Raw genomic sequence first — 27,882 nt, 5'->3', positions numbered from 1 at the left:
AGATATATTTCTAAGTTTTTAAATGACAAGTTTTAAAAATGGTTATTTATGTATTATTTATTTATTTATTTATTTTTAAGTGAAAGCAAGTTTATTAAGAAAGTAAAGGGGCCAGGTGTAGTGGCTCATGCCTGTAATCCCAGCACTTTGGGAAGCCAAGGCAGGTGGATTGTTTGAGCTCAGGAGTTCGAGACCAGCCTGGGCAACATGGTGAGACCCTGTCTTTACAAAAAATAAAAAAATTATCGAGGCTTAGTGGTGCATGCCTGTGGTCCCAGCTACTTGGGAGGCAGAGGTGGGAGGATTGTTTGAGCCCAGGAGGTCAAAGCTGCAGTGAGCCAAGATTATGCCATTGCATTCCAGCCTGGGTGACAATGTGAGACTCTCTCAAAAAAAAAAAAAAAAAAAAGAAAAGAAAAGAAAGGAATAAATGGGTGGCCACTCCATATGCAGAGCAGCATGGTTATTTCTTAAAGAAGATTAAGCAAAATCTGTTTTTTTAAATGTTGCTTTGATAAAACTCCAGTCTCATGTAGTTTTTATTTGTTTGTTTGTTTTATTTTCTGTCTTGGATTTTTTTGAGATGGTGTCTCACTATATTGCCCAGGCTGGTCTTGAACTCCTGAGTTCAAGACTTTTTTTCTATTACAGTCTAATTTACTATAGTAATATATTCTGAAGTAAATATCACTTAGCATAGATAGAAAGAATGCTATGTTGCCCATATTTATATTTACTGGCTTATTTTACAACTACTCAGAGCATCCCTATTTCAAAAAATAAAGTTGATATAATCTTATATTTTCATAGAAAGTTATTCTTTGCAAAATACGTGTAATTACATTATCTCATCTGGCCCTTAGAATAACTGCATGAAATTAGTGTCTCCCATTTTGTAAAAATGAAAACTGAGATTTATAGAAGTTGAGGACCTGAAATTACATGGGAGCGGCAGAATCAAGTTTAGGACCTCTTTCTTAAAAGTACTTAAAATTACTTTCTTAAAATAATCTGCTTTCTGTATTTTGTATTTTTTAATAAGTCTAGATTTAAAATTGTTGGTTCCAAATTGGTTCATTTCATCTGTGGGTTTTTTTTAATTTGTTTATTCATTTTCAGTGTTATTTTATTTTGCCTCTACTGTTACTTATAAAAATTCATTTGACTGTGATAATTATTAAAGGATGATTCAGGTTGGTTCATATGCAATGAGGTGGAACAAATATTTGTCTCTAACTTACAGTCAGTACATTGTTAAAAAAAATAAGTATCATGATTTCTGGAATGGCCGAGTGAAGGTCTCAGCAAACCCTTTTCCCAAAAGCACTTAGAAAACTGAACAAAATTGTCAAACAACCATTTCAGGACTCTGGAAACTGACCAAATACATACAAGAAATTAAGAAGCATTTATTCAAGAACTACTAATCTTTGGTGAGAACAATGGAAGTGTGTGGTAATTTAACCAGGAGCAGCTTTCATTTCCTCCCATCCAGCAAATCTGCATGATAATTCTACAAGGCAGGTCAGAATGGGCTGACAGTCTGATTTATGATTTGAAGGAGAGCATGAATAAATGCCTCTCCAAGGATATTATAAAACAAATATATACCATCATGGTGGTAAAAAATGAGGGGAAAAGGGAAACTGACATCACCAGCTTGGGGATAAAATACTGGTTAGGGGAAGCAGCAGACTAACAACAGACCAGTCAAATTTTTGACAGGGAACAGGATCACATAGTGAGCCTTAACAAGCTTTCTCATGTCCCCAGTGATCTGTAGACTACTTGTACAAGGCTATACACAAACTCAGGAGAAACCAAAGTGGGCTTTAGCCCTTTATTCCTCCCTAGTTGAAGGTGAAGCCTTGCATGTGCAGAAAGTAAAAGCCAGGGTAGGCTTGTAACCTGCCTGAACTTTAAATGCATTCCCCAAACCATGTACAGATCCATCAGGATGCGAGTGTTACTGGCTCAAGGTGTTTCAGCACAGCCTCTCAACAGTCACTGGCTGACCAGTAAGTTAGGCTCACCCCAAGAAAGCCAAGCTTAACAATAAAAACAGAGATAATAAAAAAGAAAACAACAAGAAGCTGAGCAGCTTCACATTGCAAGATACTGTATGGGAAGTTAAACTCTACAGAATTGTTCTGGGAAGTTGTAAAACAAAACAAAACAAAACACACGGGGTTCAGAATCCAGAGTTGCTAATATAAAGTATCAAATGTGTTCAGTTTTCAACAAGAAAAAATTATCAGACATGGAATAAAACAGGAAAATGTGACCCATATACAAGAAAAAAACAAACAATAGTAGAAACTGTCTCAGAGGTGGCACCAGATGTTCTACTTAGCACACAAAGACTTCAATGCAGCTATTATGAATGTTTTCAAAGAGCTAAATGAAGCTGTATTTAAAGAATTAGAGGAAAGTATGATCTCACTGACTTGTCCAAATAGAAAATAGCAATAAAGAGATAGAAATTTTAAAACAGAATCAAATAGAAATTCTAGCAGATTTGAGTTGACAGAGAAATACTCAGCAAAACAGAGTATGTATCAATAGAGATTATTTCATCAGAAAGAGAGAAAGGAGACCAAATAAATGAACAGAGTTTCACAAAAGGTGGAACACCATCAAGTCTACCAAAATATGCATAATGGAAGTCTCAGAAAGAAAGAAGCAGAAAAAAGTTTGACAAGATAATGTCTGAAAGTTCTCAAATTTGTTGAAAATTATTAACCTTAGAAGCTTAATGAACTCCAACTGTGTTAAACACAAAAAGATTCACACCTAGACATATCATTGTCAAAGTGTTAAAAACTAAAGACAGAGGAAAAAGTTGAAAGCCACAAGAGCAGAAAGACTCATCATATAGAAGGGAACCACAATGTGATAAACAGCTGACTTTTTGAAACAGTAGAGCTCAGTATGCAGTGGCATGAGAAAGTGATATAAGGAAAAAAAACAAAAAAGCAAAAACTGTCAATCCAGAATTCTTTATCTAGCAGAACTGTAATTCAGAAATAAAGGTGAATTACTACCTGACTTCAAAATATACTACAAAGCTATAGTAACCAAAACAGCATGGCACTGACATAAGAACAGGCACATAGACCAATGGAACAGAGCAGAGAACCCAGAAATAAATCCAGGCCAGGCATGGTGGCTCACGCCTATAATCCCAGCGCTTTGGGAGGCTAAGGTAGGTGGATCATAAGGTCAGGAGGTCGAGACCATCCTAGCTAACACAGTGAAATCCCGTCTCTACTAAAAATACAAAAAATTAGCCAGGTTTGGTGGCATGCGCCTGTAGTCCCAGCTACTCGGGAGGCTGAGGCAGGAGAATCGCTTGAACCCAGGAGGTGGAGGTAGCAATGAGCGGAGATTGCGCCACTGCACTCCAGCCTGGATAATAGAACAAGACTGTGTCTCAAAAAACAAAACAACAACAACAACAAAAAAAACCCCACATTTAGAACCAATTCTTTTTTGACAAAGGTGCCAAGAGCATACATTAGAGAAAGGACAATCTCTTCAATAAATGGTGCTGGAAAAATTTGATATCCATGTGCCGAAGAATGAAACCAGATCCCAATTTCTTACCATACACAAAAATCAAATCAAAATGGATTAAAGAGTCTGGGCGAGGTGGCTCATCCCTGTAATACCAGCACTTTGGTAGGCCAAAGTGACCGGATCACCTGAGGCCAGGAGTTCGAAACCGGCCTGACCAACATGGTGAAACCCCATCTCTACTAAAAGTACAAAAACTAGCTGGGCATGGTGACAAGCGCCTGTAATCCCAGCTACTCAGGAGGCTGAGGTGGGAAAATTGCTTGAACCCGGGAGGCGGAGGTTGCAGTGAGCCGAGATTTCCCCACTGCTCTCCAGCCAGGGTGATAGAGGGAGACTGCATCTCAAAAAAATAGAAAAGAAAATGGATTCAAAGACTTAAATCTAAGGCCTAAACTACTAGACGAAATTGGGGAAATGCTGTAGGACGTTCGTTTGAGTGGTATGACATTGTATAATACCTTAAAAGCACAGGCAGCCAAAGCAAAAATGGACAAATGGAATTTCATCAAGTTAAGAAGCTTCGCGCAAAGGAAGCAATCAACAGAGTGAAGAGACAACCAGCAGAATAGGCGAAAATATTTGCAAACTGTCCATCCATCAAGGTTTTAATAACCAGAATATATAAGGACCTCAACTCAATAACAAAAAACCAAATAACCCAATTTAAAAATGGGCAAGTGATCTGAATAGACCTTGCTCAAAAAAAAAAAGACATACAAATTGCCAGCAGACATATGAAAACATGCTCAACATCACTAATCATAATCGAAATATCAAAACCACAATGCAATATTATCTCCCAGTTAAAATGGCTATTATAAAAAAGACAATAACAGATTCTGATGAGGATGTGGAGAAAGGGAAGTGCTAGTACACTATTGATGGGAATGTAAATTAGTAAAGTCAATATGGAAAACAGTATGGAGGTGCCCCAATAAACTGAAAAGAGATCCACCATATTATCCAGTGATCCCACTGCTGAGTATATATTCAGAAGAAAGGAAATCAGTAAAGCAAAGAGCTGTCTACACTCCTGTGTTTATTGCAGCACTACTTACAATAGCCAAGATACAGATTCAGCTTAAGTGTCCATCAGTTGATGAATGGATAAAGAAAATATATATATTATATATGTATACATAGATATATACACATACACACAAAATAAAATGTTATTCAGCCATAAAATGAATGAAATCCTGTCATTTGCAGCAACATGGATAAAACTGGAGGTCATTATGTTAAGTGAAATAGGCCAAGCATAGAAAGACAAATATCACATGTTCTCACTTTTAAGTGGGAGCTAAAAAAGTTGATCTTGTGGAATTAGAGAGTATTATGATGGTTATCAGAGGCTGGCAAGGGCAGGAGGGATGATACTGAAGAGAGGTTAATGACTGTAAAAATACAGTTGGATAGAATGATGACTTCTAGTGTTCAATAGCACAGTAGGTAACTATAGTTAAAAATAATTTATTGTTTATTTCAAATTAGCTAGAAGATTTGGAATATTCCCAACACAAAAAAATGATAAATATTTGAGGTGATGAATATCCTAATTACCTTATTTGATCATTACACATTGTATGCATATGTCAGAATATCACATGTATCCCATAAATATATACTATTATTATATATAATAAATTTTTTAATAGAAACATTTTTAAACCTTTTTTTAAAAAACTTTAAAAAAAAAAAAAGAAGTGAAGATGAACTAAAGACATTCCTATATGAACACTGAGAATTTGTTACCAGGAAATCTGTCTTTAAATAGTAAAGGAAGTTCTTCAAGCTGAAAAGAAGTGACGCCAGACAGTAATTAACATCCACGTGAAGAAATAAAGAGGCTCTCTTCCTTGGCGGTGCCTATGGAGGTGGCAGCCATCCCCTACTCGGCATCATAGCTGCCCTTAGTCCCCTTGTGAAGTCCAAGATCATAAAAAAGAGAACCAAGAAGTTCATCCAGCACCAGTTAGACTGATATGTCAAAACTAAGTGTAACTGACAAAAACCCAGAGGTATTGACAACAGAGTTTGTGGAAGGTTCAGCAACAAAAAAACAAAGCACATGCTGCCTAGGGGCTTCCAGAAGTTCCTGGTCCACAACGTCAAGGAGCTGGAAGTGCTGCTAATGTGCAACAAATGTGCTGAGATTGCCCACAGTGTTTCCTCCAAGAACTGTAAAGACATTGTGGAAAGAGCAGCCCAGCTGGCCATCAGAGTCACCAATCCCAATGCCAGCCTGTGCAGTGGAGAAAATAAATAGACAGCTCATATGCATGTTTTATGTTTAAATAAAACCATAAAAATGCCAAAAAAAATAAAGAGCACCAATAGTAGAAATCACATAGGTAATAATAAAAGACAGTATAAACTATTCTATGTATTTTTGTTTACTGGTTTAAAAAACATTTTTATATGACAATAATTATAAAAGCATGTTGTTCCCATAACATATAATGATCTTATATGAGTTACAATCGTAGCACAAAGATGAGAGTAGAAGGTAGAGCTATATTTGAGCAAAGTTTCTATGTTTTAGTTTCTATACTTTTTTAGTTTCTATACTTTACTGGAATAAATTAGTATCAATCAAACATAGTAGACTATGTTGGCTGGGTGCGGTGGCTCACGCCTATAATCCCAGCTCTTTGGGAGGCCAAAGCAGGCAGATCACTTGAAGCCAGGAGTTCGAGACCAGCCTGGCCAATATGGCAAAGCCTCATCTCTACTAAAAATACAAAAATTAGCCAGGCGTGGTGGTGCATGCCTGTAACCCTATCTACTTGGGAGGCTGAAGCAGGAGAATCACTTGAACCCAGGAGGCAGAGGTTGCAGTAAGCTGAGTGGCATCACTGCACTCCAGCATGGGTAACAGAGCAAGACTCCATCTCAAAAACATAAAATAAAAAATAAAGTAGACTATGTTAAGATCCATATTGTAAACCCTACAACAATCTCTAAGAAAATGATCCCCCAAAATAGTTTTATTTAAAAAGGCATTAAAATGTTACCTATTTAAATTCCTAGAAAATACCTATTTACCACAAAAGAAAGAAGTAGAGGAATAGAGGAAGAAAGATACATAGAAAACAAATAACTAAATAGCAGACATAAACCCACATCTGTAATTACCTTAAATATAAACAGATTGAACAGATGATCAAAAGCCAAAGATTTAGACTGAATTGTTTTTTAAAAATCCAGCTACTTGGCCGGGCGTTGGGAGGCTGAGGCTGGTGGATTGCAAGGTCAGGGGATCGAGACCATCCTGGCTAACACGGTGAAACCCTGTCTCTACTAAAAAAATACAAAAAAATTAGCTGGGCGTGGTGGTGGACGCCTGTAGTCCCAGGCGCTACTCAGGAGGCTGAGGCAGGAGAATGGTGTGAACCTGGGAGGTGGAGCTTGCAGTGAGCTGAGATCGCGCCACTGCACTCCAGCCTTGGTGACAGAGCAAGACTCCATCTCAAAAAACAAACAAAAAAAACACAATCCAGCTACTTGAGATTCAAAGGCACAAATAGGTTGAAAGTAAAAGAATAGAAGATAAAACCATACAAATATAACCGTAGGTGAACTAAAATCACTTTACTGTTAAGAAAAAAAATGGCTTTTAGGTTACAAAAGACAAGTTACTGGAGCCAGAGAGACATTTTATTATGATAAACGATGATATATATATGCACCCACCAAAGAACACTTCAGCCAACAGCAACAGAATACATATTCAAATGTACACAGAGTATTGTCTAGGATAGACCATATACTAGGTCAGCAGTTAGTCAGCAGACTATGGCATATTTGCCAACTTTGGCCCACTGCCTGATTCTGTACAATCTGCAAGCTAAAAATGTTTTTACCTTTTTAAGTGGCTTTGAGAAAACCAAAAGGGGATATTTTGTGACACCTTACAATTACATAAAATTCACATTTCAGTGAGCATAAATGACATTTTACTAGAGCACAGTCATGCTCATTCAAAACCTTGGGGGAGGGAAATTCCTCAGTCTAAAAAGTATCTTGAAAAATATACAACTGAGATCATACTTAATGGTAGAACACTGAAGCCTTTTCCCATAAGATCAGGAAAGGATACTTGCTCTTGCCACACTTACCAACATTGTATTAGAGCTTCAAGCTAGTTAAATCAGGCAAGGAAAGGAAATAAAGGCATCCAGATTGTAAAGAAAAATAAAAGTGTCTGTAACTGCAGATAACATGATCCTATGTGTAGAAAACCGAAAAGAATTCACAGAAAAACTGTTAGAATTAATAAAATGAGTTTAGCAACATGACAGGATACAAGATCAATAATTAAGGAATCAGTTGAATTGTCATGTACTAGATAGAATAATTTGAAAGTACAATTAAAATGAAGACAACAGCTCCATTCACTATATTGTCAAAAGAAATCAAACCCATGGAAATAAATTCAACAAAAGAAGTGCAAGACTTGTGCATGTAAAGATACAAAGCATTGCTGACAGAAATTTAAGAAAATGTAAGTAAATGGATTTGAAAACTTAATGTTGTGAAGATGGCAATCTTCTCAAATTGTTCTGTAGATTCAAAACACACCCAATCAAATCCCAGCTTTTTTCTATAAATTGACAAGCTATTCCTAAATTGTATAGGGAAATGCAGAGAACTCAGACTAGCCTAAACAACTTCAAAATAATGGCAGAAAATGGAAGACTTAGACTTCCTGATTTCACAGTTTACCTAAGGATACATTAATCAAGTACTGGAATAAGTAGAATCATAGAGATCAGTCAAATGGAATTGACATTTTAAAAGGAAACCCTTGGCCAGGCATGGTGGCTCATGCCTGTAATCCCAGCACTTTAGGAGGCAGAGGTGGGCAGATCACTGATTCCAGAAGTTTGAGATCAGCTTGGCCAACATGGCGAAACCCGATCTATACTAAAAACACAAAAATTAGCCAGGCATGGTGGCACACGATTGTAGTCCCAGCTACTCGTGAGGCTAAGTCAGGAGAATCACTTGAGCCCAGGAGGCGGAGGTTGCAGTGAGCTGAGACCATGCCACTGCACTCTAACCTGGGCGACAGAGTGAGACTCTGCCTCAAAAAATAAAAAAAGGAAACCCTTATATTTTTGGTCAATGGTTATTTTTATTATCATTTTTATTATTTTTTAAAGATGTCAAGAAAATTCAGTAGAGTAAGGACTGACTTTAAAAAGAAAAAAAAATGGTGCAGAAGGAGCTGAGCCAATAGTCCCAGCTACTCAGGAGGCTGAGACAGGAGGATCACTTAAGCCCAGGAGTTCACAACTTTAGTGTGAGTATGCAGTGATCACACCTGTGAATAGCCACTGCATGCCAGCCTGGACAGCATAGCAAGATTCTGTCTCTTTAAAAAACAAAAAAAAAGGTGCAGGAAAATTGGATATCCATATGCAAACAGATTATTTTAGATCCCTTACCTCACACTATGCTTTAAAATGTACTCAAAATGGATTCCATATACCTAAACATCAGAGCTAAAAACATAACACTTCTAGAAAAGCAAATGTAGAAAATCTTTATAATTTGGGGGTAGAAGGTGTCATAGATATAACACCAAAAGCACAATTTATAAATGGGGGAAAAAGTGTAAGACATAGAAAAAATTAGAAACTTTTGAGATTCAAGAGAGAGCATTAAGAAAATAAATGCTACAGCCTCACAGCTCTAGAGAAGATATTTGCGAATTATATATATGATAAAGGATTTGTGTCCAGAATATATAAGGGACTGTTACAACACATTAAGACATCAAGAAAATCTAATTTTAAAATGCACAAAAGAGTTGAATAGACTCTTACTATACATGTATGAATCACTAATATAAGTACATGACAAGATGTTCTGCTTCCTCAGAGAAGGCAAATTAAAAGCACAATGAGAGGAGTGACTCAGTGAAAATTATGTAGTGGGTAGCTCTAAGAGCCTGTCTCTCCACAGAAACATTGAAAAATAAAGAACTGCCAATTCCAACTTTGTCAGAACTCTGAACAAAGAGACAAAGATTTATAGAAACTAAGCAAATGTTGATTTTTAAAAAATTATAAAATATTATAAAAATTATTTAAAAGCCTGTTTATATATTTGCCATTGTCTGGTTTAGTAATGGCAGCCTTGAAGATGGCAACCCACATGGTCCCTGGTTTCAGAGAGAGCAGAGCACACCTTATTTATAAAGAGTTGTGTTTGTCAGGCTGGGTGTGGTGCCTCACATCCGTAATCCCAGCACTTTGGGAGGCCAAGATGGGTGGATCAGTTAAGGTCAGGAGTTCGAGACCAGCCTGGCCAACATGATGAAACCCCGTCTGTACTAAAAATACAAAAAATTAGTTGGCCATGGTGGCGCACACCTGTAGTTCCAGCTACTCGGAAGGCTGACACAGGAGAATCACTTGAACCCGAGAGGCAGAGGTTGCAGTGAGCTGAGATTGCACTACTGCACTCCAGCCTGGGTGACAGAGCAAGACTGTCTCGAAAACAAAACAAAACAAATAAAAACAAATTGTGTTTGTGTAAACAGTCTGGGGCTACCAGAAAAGCTACTGGAAGATGCTCAGCTATGTTATACTTAACTCAGAATTTACCCAGGATGGAAAAGCAGGCGCATTCATCAGAAGTTCTGTAAGGCACACGAACCAGCCACCTGCAGTCACCTGGGGTAAAAGATTTTAATTGAGGCATATAATAGAATGCTGAAAGTCTTGGGAGTGGTGGGAACTTGAGTTTCCTTGGGAAATTAGGGTACCCAAAAGCACACTGTACACTGGGTAATTTAGAAAGCTTTGCACATGCCGGCAACAAGATACACAGTCAGAAAATACCTTATAAGACCCCTACAGTTTCACCTCTGGCTGAGCTTCTAGACTAAGAGTATACAGGTAGTGAAGGCTAAGGCATAGTTGTAAACCACTGTAGGAATGCCCCAGCACAGCGTCATTCTGCAAAGACAGTAGTGGTTTTTGTCTTTGTTTCTCTCTCTCTCCTTTTTCTCTTTCTCTTCCTCCCTCTCCCTCCCTCTCTCTTCCTCTCTCCCTCTCCCCACTTCTGCCGTTCTAAGAAATCACTGTCAGAATACCAGCTTTTCAAACACACGTTAAATGAAGACTTAAGAAACTACACATAACAAGGAAGACAGACTTTATAAAAATATTTTAGAAAAGTGACTAAACAAATAACTATAGCAGTCAACGAAAGCAAATCCTGAGGTGGAGGGAAATATGATTAGTTCTAGTTACCATTAATGCTCAAAATGTTGTTTTCAACATAAAATTGCAGAAACAAGAAACTGTGGTCCCTTCACAGAGGAAATTAATAGAAATTATCTTTGGGGAAGCACAGTTATTGGACTTAGTAGACAAACATTTAAAATCAATCATCTTAAATATGTTCAAAGACGTAATGGAGGTGATGGACAACAAACTAAAGGAAACCAGGAGAAATGGCTGGGCGTGATGGCTCACGCCTGTAATCCCAGCACTTTGGGAGGCCAAGGTGGGCAGATCACTTGAGGTCAGGAGTTCGAGACCAGCCTGGCCAACATGGTGAAACCCCATCTCTACTAAAAAAATATACAAAAATTAGCCAGGTGTGGTAGGGCGGGCTCCTGTAATTCCAGCTACTCGGAAGGTTAAAGCAGGAGAATCCCTTGAACCTGGGAGGCGGAGGTTGCAGTGATCTGAGATTGTGCCACTTGCACTCCAGCCTGGGCAACAGAGCAAGACTCCATCTCAAAAACTAATAAATAAATAAATAAATAATAAATAAAGGAAACCAGGAGAATGATATATGTACAAATAGAGTGTATCAATAAAGAGAAAGTATAAAAAGGAACCAAACACAGATTTTGGAGCTGAAAAGTATAATAACTGAAATGAAAAATATATTAAAGGGGTTCTCCATCAGATTTGAGCAGGCAGAAGAATGAATCAGAGAAGTTAAATAAAAGTTTATTGAAATTATTGACTGAGGAACAGAAAGAAAACAGAATGAAGAAAAATGAACAGAACGTAAGAAACCCATAGAACAACATCATGTGTGTCAACATAAGAATCTTAGGAAAGGAGAGAGAAGGAAAGGGCAGAATATTTGAATAAATAATTGTCCTAAACTTCATAAGACATGAACCTACACGTTCAGAAAGCTCATTGGACTTCAAGAAAGATAAACAAAGTGATCCACACTGAGAAGCATTATAATGAAACTATTTTACAAAGCCAAGAACAAAGAGAGAATCTTGAAAGCAAAAGAGAAGCTACTTGTCCCATAAAATGGATCATCAATAAAATTAATAGCATGTTTCTTATCAGAAAGCATGGAATCCAGAAGTGAGTGGGATGACAATTTTTTTAAAGAGCTGAAAGTGGCGGAAAAACTGTAACCAAGAACTCTATATCTAACAAAACTTTTTCCTCAAAAATTATTTAAATTTTGCAATGGAATGTTAGTTGTAACACCAAAAGCATGAGCAACCAAAGAAAATACTGCATTTCATCAAAATTTGAAAGTTTTTTGTTTTGTTTTGGTTTTTGAGACAGTCTCACACTGTCACATAGGCTGGAGTGCAGTGGCACCATCACAGCTCACTGCAGCCTGGTGATCCTCCTGCCTCAGCTTCCTGAGTAGCTGGGACCACAGGCGTGCACCACCACAACCAGCTAATGTTTGTATTTTTTGTAGAGATAGGGGTTTGCCATGTTGCCCAGGCTGGTCTTGAACTCCTGGGCTCAAGCGATTCGCCTGCCTCAGCCTCCCAAAGTGCTGGGATTACAGGTGTGAGCCACTGTACCTGGCAAAACTTAAAACTTTTATACATCAAGGGTTATTATTTTTAAAACAGAAAAGACCACCTATAGAATGGTAGATAATATTTTAGAAACATACATCCAATAAGGGCCTAGTAACTAGAATACATAAAGAACTCCTACAGCTTAACAACAAAAAGCAAACAACCCAATTTAAAAATAGACAACTAAAAATAGACTTGAATACATGTTTCTCCAGAGACATTCAGTGATCATCAAGCACATGAAAAGATGCTCAACATAATTAGTCATTAGGGAAATGCAAGTCAAAACAATGTAATTCTGCTTCTCAGTAAGATTATTAGAATTTTTAAAATGGAAGATTTTGGCGAGTAGGGAAATCAGGGACTCATATATTGCTGGTAGAAATGTAAAATGGTGCAATCACTGTGGAAAACAGTTTGGCAGTTCCTCAGCAAGAATTTCCATGTACCAGCAATTCTACTTCTAGGTATTTACCAAAATAATTGAAAACAGGTACTCAAATACTTGAACACAACTTTCATAGTACCACTATTCACAATAGCCAAAAGGTAGAAACAGTCTGTACATCCATCAGTGGATGAATGGTTAAACAAGATGTTGTATATACACACCATGGAATGTTATTCAACCATAAAAAGGAATAAAGTACTGATACATACTACAACATGGTTGGACCTCACAAACATGTTAAGTGAAGGAATCCAGACATAAAAGGTCATGTGTTGAATCATCCCATTTATATGAAATATCCAGAATAGGCAAGTCAATAGGTCCAGACAGCAGACTAGTGGTTGTTAAGTTCTGGGGGGAATGGGCTATAACTATTTAATGGATGACTTTTTAATTGAGGTATATGGAAATGTTTTGAAACTTAATAAGAGGTGATCGCACAGCATTTTGGATGTACTAAATGCCATTGAATTGTATGATTTGAAATAATTTCACGTTATGCCATTTTCACCTCAAAAATAAATAGTTTTTGGTTGGGCACAGTGGCTCATGTCTGTAATCCCAACACTTTTGTGAGTTCAAGACCAGCCTGGGTGACATAGTGAGACCTTGTCTCTAGTAAAAAAAAAAAAAAAAAATTAGCTGGGCATAGCAGCGCACATCTGTAGTCCCAGACACTTGAGAGGCTGAGGCAGGAGGATTGCTTGTGCCCAGGAGGTCAAGGCTGCAATGAGCTGAGATTGTACCAGTGCACTCCAGCCTGGGCTACAGAGTGAGATTCTGTAGATAGATAGATAGATAGATAGATAGATAGATAGATAGATAGATAGATACATACATACATACATACATACATAGAGATAGAGAGATAGATAAGGTAGATAGATATGGTAGATTTTGTTTTATAATCAGTGTAACAGTGCTTCACACCCACTAGAATTGCTGATGGGAATGTTAAATGGACAGCCACTTTGGAAACTGACTTGCCAGTTTCGAATGTTCATTAGGTGTTGTATGGATAAACAAAATGTAATAGATACATACAATGGAACACTATTCAGTAATAAAGCACAAACAACTGATATCTGCCACAATAATAAATGAACCACAAAAACATGCAAAGTCAAAGAGGCCAAATTTTTAAAAGGCCATGTGTTTTATCATTTTATTTATATGATGTTTTATCATTTTATTTATATGTTTTATCATTTTATTTATAAATGTTTTATCATTTTATTTATATGTTTTATCATTTTATTTATAGTTGAGAAAAGACAAATCTGTAAGAGACAAAACATAGATTAGTGGTTTCCTGTTGCTGAGGGTGGTAACAGGAATTGACTAAAAGTGGGTACAGGGGTCTTTTTGGATTAATTGAAATGTTCTAAATGTTCTCAAACTGATTGTGGTGTTGGTTGCACATATCTGTAAAGTTATCAAAATCACTGAGTTGTACCCTTCAAATAGGTAAGTTTTATATTTATGTAAATTATTCCTCAATAAGGCTGTTTGAAGAACATCATTGGTTACATTCTGCAAAAAATGTAATTAATTAATTGGGAACACCAGTTGTTTTCTAATTTTTTTTTATTTTTAATTTTTTCCTAGAATCTTTTCCTGAAGTAATTGTTCTTGATACTAGCCTGTGACTCTTGAAATTGGTTTATCAATAGAAACAGTATTGTTTTACTAAGTGGATTTTGGCAGTCTCTCCTAATTACGTCTAAATGTTTCGTGGTTTTTCTTATAAAACTTCTAATGATATTTTTGTGCGTCGCCACCTATTTCATACAACTTTATTTGATGTATTTAATTTCTTTTGTATGTACAGAGGATGGTTAGAACGAGAGAGCAGGTATGGTCTGCAACCAGGACACAACTGGTTTATCATCTCCATGCAGTGGTGGCAGCAGTGGAAAGAATATGTCAAATACGTGAGTTAGATTCCTGTCTATTTACATTTTTCACAGGATTTTCAACTCCGTCAGTCTTCCAGCCAATAATAAAATGCTGTGACCAGCAGCCAATAATAAAATGCTCCAACTTAGATAAAGATTCAAAGGGAAAGGAAATGAGTGTTTATATGATACTTGCTGTGGGTAAGGCTTTGTGATTACACTTCCACATACATTTCTTCCCTTGCAACAACCCTAAAAAAAGATAATATTGGGCACGGGGGTACCTGTATATATCACATACCTCACGTCTCATTTAATTCTCATACCACCCTTGTGAGGAAGATAGTATTATACCCATTTTACCTTTGGGGAACCTGGTGCTGAAAGTAAAAGTAACCTGAATATCGTGATCAGGGTAGAAGATCTGGGATCAAACCTAAGGACTGACTTTAAAGCTTATGTTCTCTCAACTACGTCATTTACATTGTCCTTTATTTCACCTTTTCCATTAAAATGGAATTTTTTTCAGAACAGAAAACTGAAAAGAATAATGCCCAGAATCAAATATTTGCCTTCTTGGAGAGCCAGTTGATATATATACTCATTGCCAAATGATCAATAACCAAAATTCTAATCATTTGATTCCTATTTTCCTGTATTTCTTCTGTCACTGCTTATTATCAGAATATTGGTAGTTACATACTTTTTACATTATCTATCTCATCATTCTTTCTCATCCTTTTTCCATTTTGCAAAGTTTATTAATGTGTTTTCACATGTAAAATATATTAATTGGGAAGCACGGGCTTTGGTGTCTCTGAAGGAATAAAAAGTAGGCAAATGACTTCCTGGACCTTGTAGGTAGATAATGATGGTGTGTGTGGGTAGAAAATGAGAACATTGGGGTACAGCATCAATCATTATTTTGAAATACTTTTTTGGTTTTTGTATTTGTAGTTTGGCCTTAGATTGAGTGGTTGTTAATGTTTTAATGGGTATAGACTCAAAGAATAGCATAGTTTTGTCTTGGATGTATTACATTTTGTTTTCTGTAGGAACACAATAGACGTCTTACTCTTAGCAGCATGTCCCTTATAAACAGACTGAACTGCACTGATAAGAACATGAACCTGGTTTGTTGTTGCCTACCATAATCCTTTTGTGCACTAAAGAAATTTGGGGAGGGTAGTAAGGGAGAGGTATGCATGGGAGAATCTACATATTCCCTTCTCCACTCTGGCATTTGATATTATTTTCTAGCATGCATCTGTCAAATGCAAACTTTAAAATCTACTTAAGAATGAAGTCTGGCTGGGCCTGTAATCTCAGGACTTTGAAAATCCCAGATAGGGGGATCACTTGAGCCTAGGAATTCAAGATCAGCCTGGGCAACATAGTGAGACTCCATCTCTACAAAAAAATTTTTTTTTGTTTTCTTTTTTTTTTTTTGAGACGGAGTCTTGCTCTTGTCGCCCAATCTGGAGCACAGTGGCGCGATCTCGGCTCACTGCAAGCTCCGCCTCCCGGATTCACGCCTTTCTCCTGCCTCAGCCTCCCGAGTAGCTGGGACTACAGGCACGTGCCACCACGCCCAGCTAATTTTTTTTTTGTATTTTTAGTAGAGACGGGGTTTCACTGTGTTAGCCAGGATGGTTTCGATCTTCTGACCTCATGATTCCCCCTCCTTGGCATTCTAAATTGCTGGGATTACAGGCGTGAGCCACAACGCCCGGCCCAAAAATTTTTTTTAAAAATTAGCCAGGCTTGGTAGTGTGCATCTGTAGTCCCAGCTACTTGGAAGGCTGAGGTGGGAGGATTGCTTGAGCCTGAGAGGTCAAGGCTGCAGTGTGCCATGATCGCACCACTACACTCCAATTTGGGTGACAGAGCAAGACCCTGTCTCATAAAATAAATGAATAAATAAAGGCAAACTTAGAGTTAAAAGAAACCTGGAAAGAGAGGAGTTTCACTTTATATGGAGAGAAAGGAAGCAGAGAACTATGGGAATTTATTCAATAAGATGGGCAAAAATGTAACAGCAGTACTTTCTGAAAGTGCATATTAATTAGAAAAGTGTTTTTACTAAATAGAGAACTATGGCAACTTGTTAATAAGGTGGGGGAAATGTAAGTTGACTAATAATCCTCTGAACATGTTTTAATTAGAAAAGTATTCTTTTCTAAAAATAACCTTTTAAATGCACACTGACAGATTTTTTAAAAATGTTTTTAAAGTGAATTCAAGTAACCTTTTTAACAAAGTGACATTCTGGGCTTTGTTTCCTCCATTTGTAAAATTAGAGTAATAATAATAATCTCCCTCATAGTGTTAAAAGGATTAAATGAGTTTGATGCATGTTAAGTGTTTTGTTGTTTTTGTTGTTTGTTTGTATGTTTGTTTGTTGAGGCAGGATCTTCCTTTGTTGCCCAGGCTGGAGTGTAGTGGCACAATCATAGCTCACTACAGCCTTGACCTCCTGGGCTCAGGCAGTTATCCCACCTCTGAGTAGCTGAGACTCCAGGCATGCACCACCACACCTGGCTAATTTTTTGATTTTCTGTAGAGATGGGGTCTCGCTATGCTTGCCAGGCTAATCTCGAACTCAAGGATTGCTCAAGCAATCCTCCTGCCTTGGCCTCTCAAAGTGCTAGGATTACAGGCACCCAGACTCCTGTTAAGTATTTTAAAATAGTGTCTGGTGCATAGTAAGTACTAAATAGGTAGCTATTATTATGAGAAACTTGAAAAACGTAATCGTAGTGAGCTTGGACTCTTGTCCCTTTCACTTGCTTTATGACCTTGAATAAATTGCTACTTCTTGCTGTACCTCAGGTTTCACATATAAACAATGAGATTAATAGTAATATCTATTTAAATAGGGATGTGAGAATTAAATGTGTTAATACATGTGAAGCACTTAGCCCAGTGCCTGGCAGATAGAAACTCTATGTAAGGTTAAAGGTAATAATGGTGATAGTAGTAGCAGTAGTTATATAAGGATTTAAATTTCTCCTTTCAGGCCAGGCATGGTGGCTCACGCCTGTTATCCCAGCACTTTGGGACGCCAAGACAGGCAGATCACTTGAGGCTGGGAGTTCAACACCAACCTGACCAACCTGGAGAAACCCCATCTCTACTAAAAATACAAAAATTAGCTGGGTGTGGTAGTGTATGCCTGTAATCCCAGCTACTCAGGAGACTGAGGCACAAGAATTGCTTGAACCTGGTAGGCGGAGGTTGCAGAGAGCCAATGTCATGCCACTGCACTCCAGCCTGGGCAACAGAATGAGACTCTGTATTTAAAAAAAAAAAAAAAAAAAAAAAAAAAAACTTCAAATTTCTCTTTCCAGTCCATGTGGCAGCTTTGACAAATGCCTTGTTTAAAAAAAAAAAAAAAAAATTGGGCCAGGTGCAGTGGCTCACACCTGCAATCCCAGCTCTTTGGGAGGCTGAGGCAGGCAAATCACTTGAGACTAGGAGTTCCGGACCAGCCTGGCCAACATGGTGAAACCCCGACTCTACTAAAAATAGAAAAATCAGCTGGGCGTGGTAGCGTGCGCCTGTAGTTCCAGCTACTTGGGAGGCTGAAGCAGGAGAATCTCTTGAACCCAGGAGGCAGAGGTTGCAGTGAGCCGAGATCATGCCACTGCACTCCATCCTGGATGATAGAGTGAGACTTCATCTCAAAAAAAAAAGAAAAGAAAATTAGTGTTGACATGTCAGATAATTTGATCTTACTCAGAGCTTCATCTGCCTACCTAAGGTAGTACTTAGCTTTAGTTAGTTTTTTCTCTTCATAAAATGACATATTTACTTATGTGAATTACTAATTGTGAGGGCAGTATGTTTCAAATACTGCCAAGACTAAATGGAAAGATCAGAGACCAAGGGATCAGGAAAAATGAGCCATCCTTTCTTTAGAAGTGGCTAACCCCAGATTTGCTGATTCACTGGAGCATGAATAATTTGTGTCTCTGCTCGTGGAATCTTACCAATCTTTTCCCGCTTTAATGTGTCAAGCTTTATTCTTCTATGTGCAATCTCCTATAAAAATTTAAATGGGGAAGAATGGCGGAATCTTTTCTGTTTATCATCATTGTAGTACATAATGTGTATGTTTCTTCCTTTTTGAGAACTACGAAGGAGCAGCTATTACTATTCACATACAGATTTTCCTGTTTAGTTATAATGTAACTTTAGAGCTAAAAAGTACTTTAAAGCACCTTTCGCGCCTCTCTCCCATGGGCTGTGGGGGGGTCCCTGTTCTCCTCAGCCAAGGCTGGAGGCCAAGAGCAGCCCTCGAGGATCGTCGTCAGGACTGCCACGAGTGGAGCAGCCTTGTTTTCCTGCCTCAGACATGTGTAGTTGAGGGGGAAATAAAAGGAATGCAACACCTCTCTTCTCTGAATTTACAAACGAAGCTTCTGAGGTCCTTAGGTTTTATAATTGCCCAAAGCTGTATCAGACAATTATTTTATTACCTGATCTAGCACTCTAAAGCACAGTTTCCTGAGTCCTGCCTTAGTACCTAATCTGTTGCTCCATGCTGCCCTCTATTTTTCCAAAAGCAGCATTTCAGACTAGTGACATATGAAATTGATGTAACTGTTAATTATTTAAGATCATTGATGCTTGTAACGTACATATGTACGGGGCATAAAAAGTAGTAGTATCATCAATGGAGAAAAAGGTGAATCTCGACCCATATTTTAGAACACGTATTCATACAACACACAGGGAATCCTAAAATCTCAAAATAGAATTCTCTTATATTAAAATAAGTACCTTGTCCTTTTGTGAATTGTTGACTCAGAGAAAGTGAGGAAATTTCTCTCTACAGGTGAAACTTTACCTATTTAGAAATCTATCTTCTGAAAACCAGGATTCTAGGATAATTTTGAATAGTTCCAGACCCCTGAAGTCAATAAAAACAAAACATTATCCTTTGATGTTTTAGAAAAACAAAAATTTCCACAAGCAGCCAGAAATGAACAGTCAAAAAAAGCTAGTGACTCTAAGATTCTCCAATATATAACTGTGACTCGTTTGTTCATCTTATAGAAGGAAAGTGGTAATGAGATTAATTGGATGAAAGGGTTAGCTATTTCACTGAAAGTCAAGAAGGGTGGAAGGAACAAGAAAAATAAGCGTGTGGGAAGCGGAAGAAGGAACCTGAGTAGTGCTGACAGTTTCAGGCAGTAGAGAACAATGAGAGCATAAGATTCCTGTAATAGAAAAGAAAGCCAAAGACGATGAGAAGACAGACCACTCTAATTTGTTTGGAACATTGGAAGAGAAGCAAAGAAAAGCCCATGTTCTCCAAATCTAAAGGGTATTACTTACTGTACCATGTTAAAAGCATGTGGTACAGCCGCAGTTGCTAGAGGCATATGTTGTAGTCTCTGAGAAGTTATTACAATCATCCTGTTCACAAATTATTATAAAATTTAACCTAACAATTTTAATACCTGTTAATATTTTTATTATCCTGTTTTCTTGCCAGTGATATGTATAGATTTAACCTATGAACTGAGCTCTTCAGAATGAGAAACATTATTACAGGAATGGTTTCATTTACATTTTCTTTAGAAACATAGACACCATGTAAAATTTTCAAATATGTTAAAACATTTAAGATGCAATTCCAAATATTACTCCTTGAAATTCTCTTAAATGCCCATCTTAAAGGAAAACTTGAAGAAAATTGTTTGCTCAAATAGACCTAATCTTCCTCAAAATATATTACTACAGATTTTTTAGAAAGTAATTTGTGGTCGGGTGTGGTGACTCACGCCTGTAATCCCAGCACTTTGGGAGGCCAAGGTGGGTGGATCACCTGACGTCAGGGGTTCAAGACCAGCCTGGCCAACATGGCGAAACCCTGAAATACAAAACCACTGAAAATACAAACCACTGAAAATACAAAAATTAGCCAGGTGCAGTGATGCATGCCTGTAATCCCAGCTACTTGGGAGGCTGAGGCAGGAGAATCGCTTGAACCCAGGAGGTGGAGGTTGCGATGACCCAACATTGCACCACTGCACTCCAGACTGGGTGACAAAGCAAGACTCCGTCTCAAAAAAAGAAGGGGGAAAAAAAAGTAATTTGTAATGCATCAACTTTATATAAATGGAATAAAGAAATGAGTATAAATTTATAAAGAGATTACCTGCCAACAGTTTGATGGTTATTGAAACATCATTTAAGATCATTTATAGCAAGACTAAAGTGATTTTTCTGGAGGAAAACAAAGTGACTTGGAAGACTTTTAATTTTTTTCAAAGGTGGCGCTGTTACTCTTTCAAAATGGTTTTATTATCTGTCTTGCTCTATCTTTATGGGCAAGAAGCAAATGACCTGAAAACTAATTAAAATCTAAATCTTCTTCTAAAACACAAGTTCCAGAGCAAGTAGCCGATTTAATAACAAGTCAGTTTCTAAGCTCTCAGCATCTGGAGCACATTATAAAAACAAATGCATGAGACTATAATCCTCACTAGGGCAATAGTTATTAATTCTGGCTGCATATGTAGTGAGATCACATACAGAACTTCAAAAATGAAAAAATGCCTTTGGCCAGGTGACTCATGCCTATAATCCTAGCACTTTGGGAGGCCAAGGCAGGAGGATTGTTTCAATCCTCCAGGAGTTTGAGACCAGTCTGAGTAACATATTGAGACCCCATCTCTATGAAAACTTTAAAAATTAGTTGGGCATGGTGAAGCGTGTGTGTGGTCCTAGCTGAGGTGGAAGGATCACTTGAGCTCAGGAGGTTGAGCTCACTATAGTGAGCTATGGGCGACCGAGCAAGACCCTGTCTAAGAAAAAAAGAGCCTTTGCTATACTCCAAACCAAATAAACCAAAAAGTGTAAGTGAAAAAAAAGTTGAACTGATTTAAATAATAAGGCATGTGTGTTTATGGAAAACTTTCTTTTGAAACCTAATTTAACCAGGTGAGGTGGCTCACACCTGTAATCCCAGCACTTTGGGTGACTGAGGCAGGAGGATTACCTGAGGCTAGAGTTTGAGACCTACCTGGGCAATATAGTAAGACTCCATTTCTACAAAAAAAAAAAAAAAAAAACAATGGAAGAGTTTCGCTCTGTTGCTGTGACTGGAGTGCAGTGGCGTGATCTCAGCTCAGTTCAACCTCTACCTCCTGGGTTGAGGCTATCCTCCCACCTCAGCCTCTCAGGTTACTGGGGACTAAAGGTGCGTGCCACCAGGCCCCACTATTTATTTTGTATTTTTTGTAGAGAAAGGGTCTAGCCATGTTGTCCAGGCTGGTCTCCAACTCCTGAGCTCAAGTGATCCACCCACCTTGGCTCCCAAAGTGCGGGGATTACAGACGTGAGCCATCATCCCAGGCCAAAAATTGTTTTAATTAAAAAAAAAAAAAAAAACTAATTTAAATGTATTGTATTTTGTGTTGGTATGGGTTCCATATTACCAGAAAAGTGAGAAGCTTGATATTATCTTTAAGAAAATTAACACTTAGAACTAATTTATACTTCTTTTTTGACATAGATCAGTTTGGTTCTACTGTCTTGTCTACAGGGTTTTGATTTCTAGGCTGGGCACAGTGGCTCACGCCTGTAATCCCAGCACTCTGGGAGGCCGAGGCAAGTGGATTACTTGAGTTCAGGAGTTCGAGTCCTGTATGGTGAAACCCTATCTCTACTAAAAATACATCAATTAGCCGGGTGTGGTGGCAGGCACCTGTAGTTCCAGCTACTCAGGAGGCTGAGGCAGGAGAATCATTTGAAGCTAGAGGCAAAGGTTGCTGTGAGTCGGGACCGCACCACTGAACTCCAGCCTGGGCAACAGAGCTTGACTCTGTCTCAAAAAAAAAAACAAAAACAAAAACAAACAACAAAAAAAAAGAATTTTGACTACTTCGGTGAATCATCTAAAAAAAATTGATGGTCCAAAATGCATATGTAATATAGATTCCTAGTTATTAATCATTTTTTTAACTGTGGTCACCATTTTTCTCATATAATGCCATACAATTAACTTACATAAATAATTTTGCCATTTTTACTTAAAATTTTAAAAAAATTTTGGCTACTCAAGTGAAGCAGTGGTAATGGACAAGGAACAAAGAAATTTGTAACTGGTTGTGATTAATTAGTTGTTTAATCATATTTTCAAAGGAAACTTTGTCTTACTACTTTAAGTTAGAAAACTCGTGTCCGCTGGGCACAGTGGCTACGCCTGTAATCCTAGCCCTTTGGGAGGCCCAGGCAGGAGTATTGCTTGAGGCCAGGAGTTCAAGACTAACCTGGCCAACATAGTGAGACCCTGTCTCAAAAAAAAAAAATAGTGATTGGGCATGGTGTCTCACACCTGTAATCCCGGCACTTTGGGAGGCCCAGGCAGGCAGATAACCTAAGGTCAGGAATTCAAGACTAGCCTGGCCGGTATGGTGAAACCGTGTTTCTACTAAAAATACAAAAATTCTCCGGGCATGGTGGCACACGCCTGTAATTCCAGTTACTCGGGAGGCTGAGGCAGGAGAATTGCTTGAACCTGGGAGGTGGAGGTTGTAGTGACCCGAGATCGTGCCACCGCATTCTAGCCTGGGTGATACAGTGAGACTCTGTCTCAAAAAAAAAAAAGAAAAAGAAACTAGTGTCACTTGCCAGAAATAGAAGGCAATAATATTATTAAATTCCAGCTAATAGTATTGTCTTTTGAAGACTGCTATTTAGGACTGTTCTCTCTTTGTTAAAAACAGAAATAGAGAAAATATCAAATGTTAGATTAGCATATTAGCACCATATAAACAATACAATGTTTGGTGAAAGCAGAAAAATATGTTTTTGTTTTTGTTTTTTTTTTGAGATAGAGTCTCACTCTGTTGCCTAGGCTGGAGTACAGTGGCGCGATCTCAGCTCACTGCAACCTCCGCCTCCCGGGTTCAAGCGATTCTCTTGCCTCAGCCTCCCAAGTAGCTGGGATTACAGGAGCCCTCCACCACGCCCAGCTAATTTTTGTATTTTTAGTAGAGATGGGGTTTCACCATGTTGGTCAGGCTGGTCTTGAACTCCTGACCGTAAGTGATCTGTCTGCCTCGGACTCCCAAAGTGCTGCAATTAAAGGTGTGTTTAGTTATTGTAGAAAGTCACATAGCTATAAGTCATACATAGCAATGCCTTTCACTGTATGTACATACACCACTCATCTTTTACACATATATATTTTTTTCAGTCACAAGAACTAAAACACATAGTTATTGCTAAATGATGAAATCTGAGTACATGTGATATTTGTTTTCTTCATGTATTCTATATTTTCTACATTGGCCATGTAATCTTTAATAATAAAAAAATTATATACATTCATGTACTATGAGACGGAAAAGAAGAAAAAAATGTAAACTTTATTTACTTTTAATGTTAAAAAAAGGCTTCCAACAGAATAGAATTTAATTACTTTATGTGGCACAAAATCCTTCACAGTCTGTTTTGTCTACCTTGCCAGTTTTATCTATACACATACTTTTCCTCCTTAAAGAGATTAAAATTTAGCTATGTATTAGAATGTTTTTAAATGTCTGTGGCCCACCATAGGAGACTTAGAAAAGTAGATAATTGTGAGATTCGTTTCTGAAGACTACGTAGTTGTCAGATTATTAAACTTTGCTTCTTATTCTCTGGTTTCCTGATTTTAGGATGCCAGCCCTGTGGTAATTGAGCCATCATCTGTTTTGAATGGAGGAAAATACTCATTTGGAACTGCAGTCCATCCTATGGAGCAGGTCGAAGATAGAATTGGAAGCAGCCTCAGTTATGTTAATACTACCGAAGAGAAATTTTCAGACAACATTTCTACTGCATCTGAAGCCTCAGAAACTGCTGGCAGTGGTAAATATGACCTACTCCCCTAAGGTTTATTGGTTTATTCCCCATGGATAGGTCTTTTTTTTTTTTTTTTTTTTTTTTTTGAGACGGAGTTTCACTCTTTCACCCAGGCTGGAGCGCAGTGGCATGATCTCTGCTCACCGAAACCTCCACCTTCCAGGTTCAAGCGATTCTCCTGCCTCAGCCTCCTGAGTAGCTGGGATTACAGGTGCCCACCATCACGCCCGGCTAATTTTTGTTGTTTTTCTTTTTTTTTAGTAGAGATGGGGTTTCACCATGTTGGCCAGGCTGGTCTTGAACTCCTGACCTCATGATCTGCCCACCTCAGCCTCCCAAAGTGCTGGGATTACAGGTGTGAGCCACCGTGCCCGGCCTCCCCATGGATAGTTATTAAGGGAGTCTAATTTGACAGAGGCTGTAGTGAATAGGGTAATAGGAGATCAGGCTTCCATTAACGGAAATAAGTTTTAAATGAAATGGTCAATTGTAAAATTCTTGAATATATTAGTATTTTTACAAAGAAAACCTCTTTTCCATGTTATACTTCATTAAATATCTCAATATGGAAATATTTTCATTATTTTCTTTTGAGATAGGGTCTTGCTCTGTCACCCAGGCTGGAGTACAGTGGCAAAATCACAGCTTACTGCAGCCTCTGCCTCCTGGCCTCAAGCAGTTCTCCCACCTCAGCCTTCTAAGAAGCTGGGACTACAGGCACATGCCACCATGCCCAGCTATTTTTTGGGGTTTTTATTTTAGAGATAGGGTTTTGCCATGTTGCCCAGGCTGGTCTCAAACTCCCAGGCTCAAGCGATCCTTCGGCCTCAGCCTTTCAAAGTGCTGGGATTACAGGCATGAGCCATCACACCTGGCTATTTTCATTATTTTCATCAATCAAGCCCCATCTTTCCATATTGCTATTAAATTTATTTAGTCAGTAAATTTAAATTTTCAAAGATAGTCATCTCCAGGACTCTCTCTAGCTATAAACATACTTTAATTAAATTAAATGCACCCCATAGCAGATTCTATGTATATTTCAGGCCAAAATATGGAGATTATTTTGTTAAAATACTGAGAAAGAATTCAGATGCCTCCCATAATTCCCTTTAGGCCTTGGTACTTACCTAAAACTTCATGTTTCCATATCTACAGGGAAGATGCTATGGTATTTCTGTGGCCCAGCCCAATTGAGTTGATTGCTAGTATTCTGGTACAGTAGCAGAACCCTCAGCCTTACCCTATTATTTATTTATGTACTTAAAGAGACAGGGTGTCACTCTCTTGCCCAGGCTGTAGTGCAATGCCACGATCATAGCTCACTGTGACCTCCAGTTCCTGGGCTTGAACGATCCTCCTGTCTCAGCCTACCTAGTAGCTAGGACTGCAGGTGTACACTGCCACACACAGCTAATTTTTTAATTGTTTTGTAGAGATGAGGTCTCATGTTTCCTGTGCTGGTTGCAATCTTCTGGCTTCAAGCAGTCCTCCAGCCTTGGCCTCCCAAAGTGCTGAGATTACAGGCACAAGCCACTGCACCTAGCCTGTGTTATTATTTCTTTTTGTTGTCGTTGAGACGGAGTCTCTCTCTGTCGCCCAGGCTGGAGTGCAGTGGCGCGATCTCTGCTCACCGCAAGCTCCACCTCTCGGGTTCACGCCATTCTCCTGCCTCAGCCTCCCGAGTAGCTGGGACTACAGGGGCCCACCACCATACCCGGCTAATTTTTTGTACTTTTAGTAGAGACGGGGTTTCACTGTGTTAGCCAGGATGGTCTCGATCTCCTGACCTCGTGATCTGCCCACCTTGGCCTCCCAAAGTTCTGGGATTACAGGCATGAGCCACCACGCATGGCCCTGTGTTATTATTTCTTCCAAGATATTCTTTTCCTTTTCTGTGGAAGGTGTAAGCAGATTGGACAGAGCTAGCATTTTCTTTACAAAGCTCCTTGTAGAATCTGCTTCTTCCCTCCCTTTCTGATATTACAAAGATCACTTAGCAGTCCTAGAAGTGCTGTCATCAGCTTTAACACCAGGATTATTTCTTAACCCCATCTAAAGATCTTGTTTGGTATGTGCTTACCATGTAACCTGTGACACCCAAAGGCTGCATATCACAGGCAGAAAGTTACAAAGTAATGACTGCTAGAATGTTTACCAAAGATTAGCATGTAGTTGACAGTTGAAATGCCTTAAAATACCACTGAGGTTCACAACTCTAAGCCATGGTTAATCATTTTCTGTGCATATTTTCCCATTGTAAAGATAATGTGTTTCTTTCAAAAGAACCCGTGAATATTGAGTTCATAGATAAAATAGGATCTATTCACACTGAGGTTCACAGCTCTAAACCATGGTTAATCATTTTCTGTGCATATTTTCCTATTGTAAAGGTAATGTGTTTCTTTCAAAAGAATTCGTGAACATTGAGTTCTTAGATGAAATAGGATCTAGCCCCCAGTATTCTTTTGTTGGAATTCTTGTTTTAGTTCTTTTTAATTTAGTGACTTCATATCACCATTATCTAACGAGAACATTTGGAATCTTTTTCTAGTTTTAGGAAAATAATTAAAGGATGCTATATGAAAGCCCAGCTACTTAGCCAGCTCTTCCCTTCCAATCGGGGGACATATAATTCTCATTATGAATTATTAGATATTCTAATAATTTTAAAAGCTCTTATTTTTAGTACCATGCTATGTATTGTCCAGAGAAGGATAACATTTCCTGTCTTCTACAGAACTACCAGAATCTGAATCTGTATGGACATGTCAACAGAGTAATATAATACATGGGCATTGAGTTCATGTCCTCAAGCCTGTTTATGTATAATAACTAAAAATAAGAGATTCCATCGTCTTTTTTTTCATAGGCTTTCTGTATTCTGCCACACCAGGGGCAGATGTTTGCTTTGCTCGACAACATAACACTTCTGACAATAACAACCAGTGTTTCCTGGGAGCCAATGGGAATATTTTGTTGCACCTTAACCCTCAGAAACCAGGGGCTATTGATAATCAGCCATTAGTAACTCAAGAACCAGTAAAGGTAAGTAATTTTACATCTAAACTTAAAATTATTCTCTTGCAAGCTATTAATAAATTTCATTTCAGAGGTTTTAGCACATAGCAAAACATTGGAGGTTCATTTAATTACTCTATTATAGGTGGAAATCTCTTTGTATAGTACATTTCTGTGAGAATATTTATGATTTGGAACTTATATAGAAGTAGTTTAGTGACCCTTGGTAATATTGTTATTCTTACTTAGGA

The 27,882-nt window shown here is 38.2% G+C and overlaps 1 protein-coding gene and 1 non-coding gene across 5 annotated transcripts in view; both read left to right on the top strand.

Moving 5' to 3' along the window:
* Positions 1-27,882, top strand: part of USP32 (ubiquitin specific peptidase 32) — a 219,310-nt gene that overhangs the window by 145,237 nt on the left and 46,191 nt on the right. For all 4 annotated transcript variants that reach the window (XM_008011187.3, XM_037993075.2, XM_037993074.2 and 1 more), the window contains 3 exons: positions 14,680-14,782; positions 24,424-24,616; positions 27,483-27,658. In XM_008011187.3, coding sequence (XP_008009378.2) covers positions 14,680-14,782; positions 24,424-24,616; positions 27,483-27,658 — 472 coding nt within the window. The remainder of the gene's footprint in view (positions 1-14,679; positions 14,783-24,423; positions 24,617-27,482; positions 27,659-27,882) is intronic.
* On the top strand, positions 18,976-19,107 carry LOC119622229 (small Cajal body-specific RNA 20). The gene has a single exon (XR_005238899.1).

This window comes from Chlorocebus sabaeus, chromosome 16 (assembly GCF_047675955.1).
Source record: "Chlorocebus sabaeus isolate Y175 chromosome 16, mChlSab1.0.hap1, whole genome shotgun sequence".
Lineage (NCBI taxonomy): Eukaryota > Metazoa > Chordata > Mammalia > Primates > Cercopithecidae > Chlorocebus > Chlorocebus sabaeus.
The sequence above is the reverse complement of the archived record's forward strand: the minus strand, read 5'-3'. Positions and strand labels throughout refer to the sequence as shown.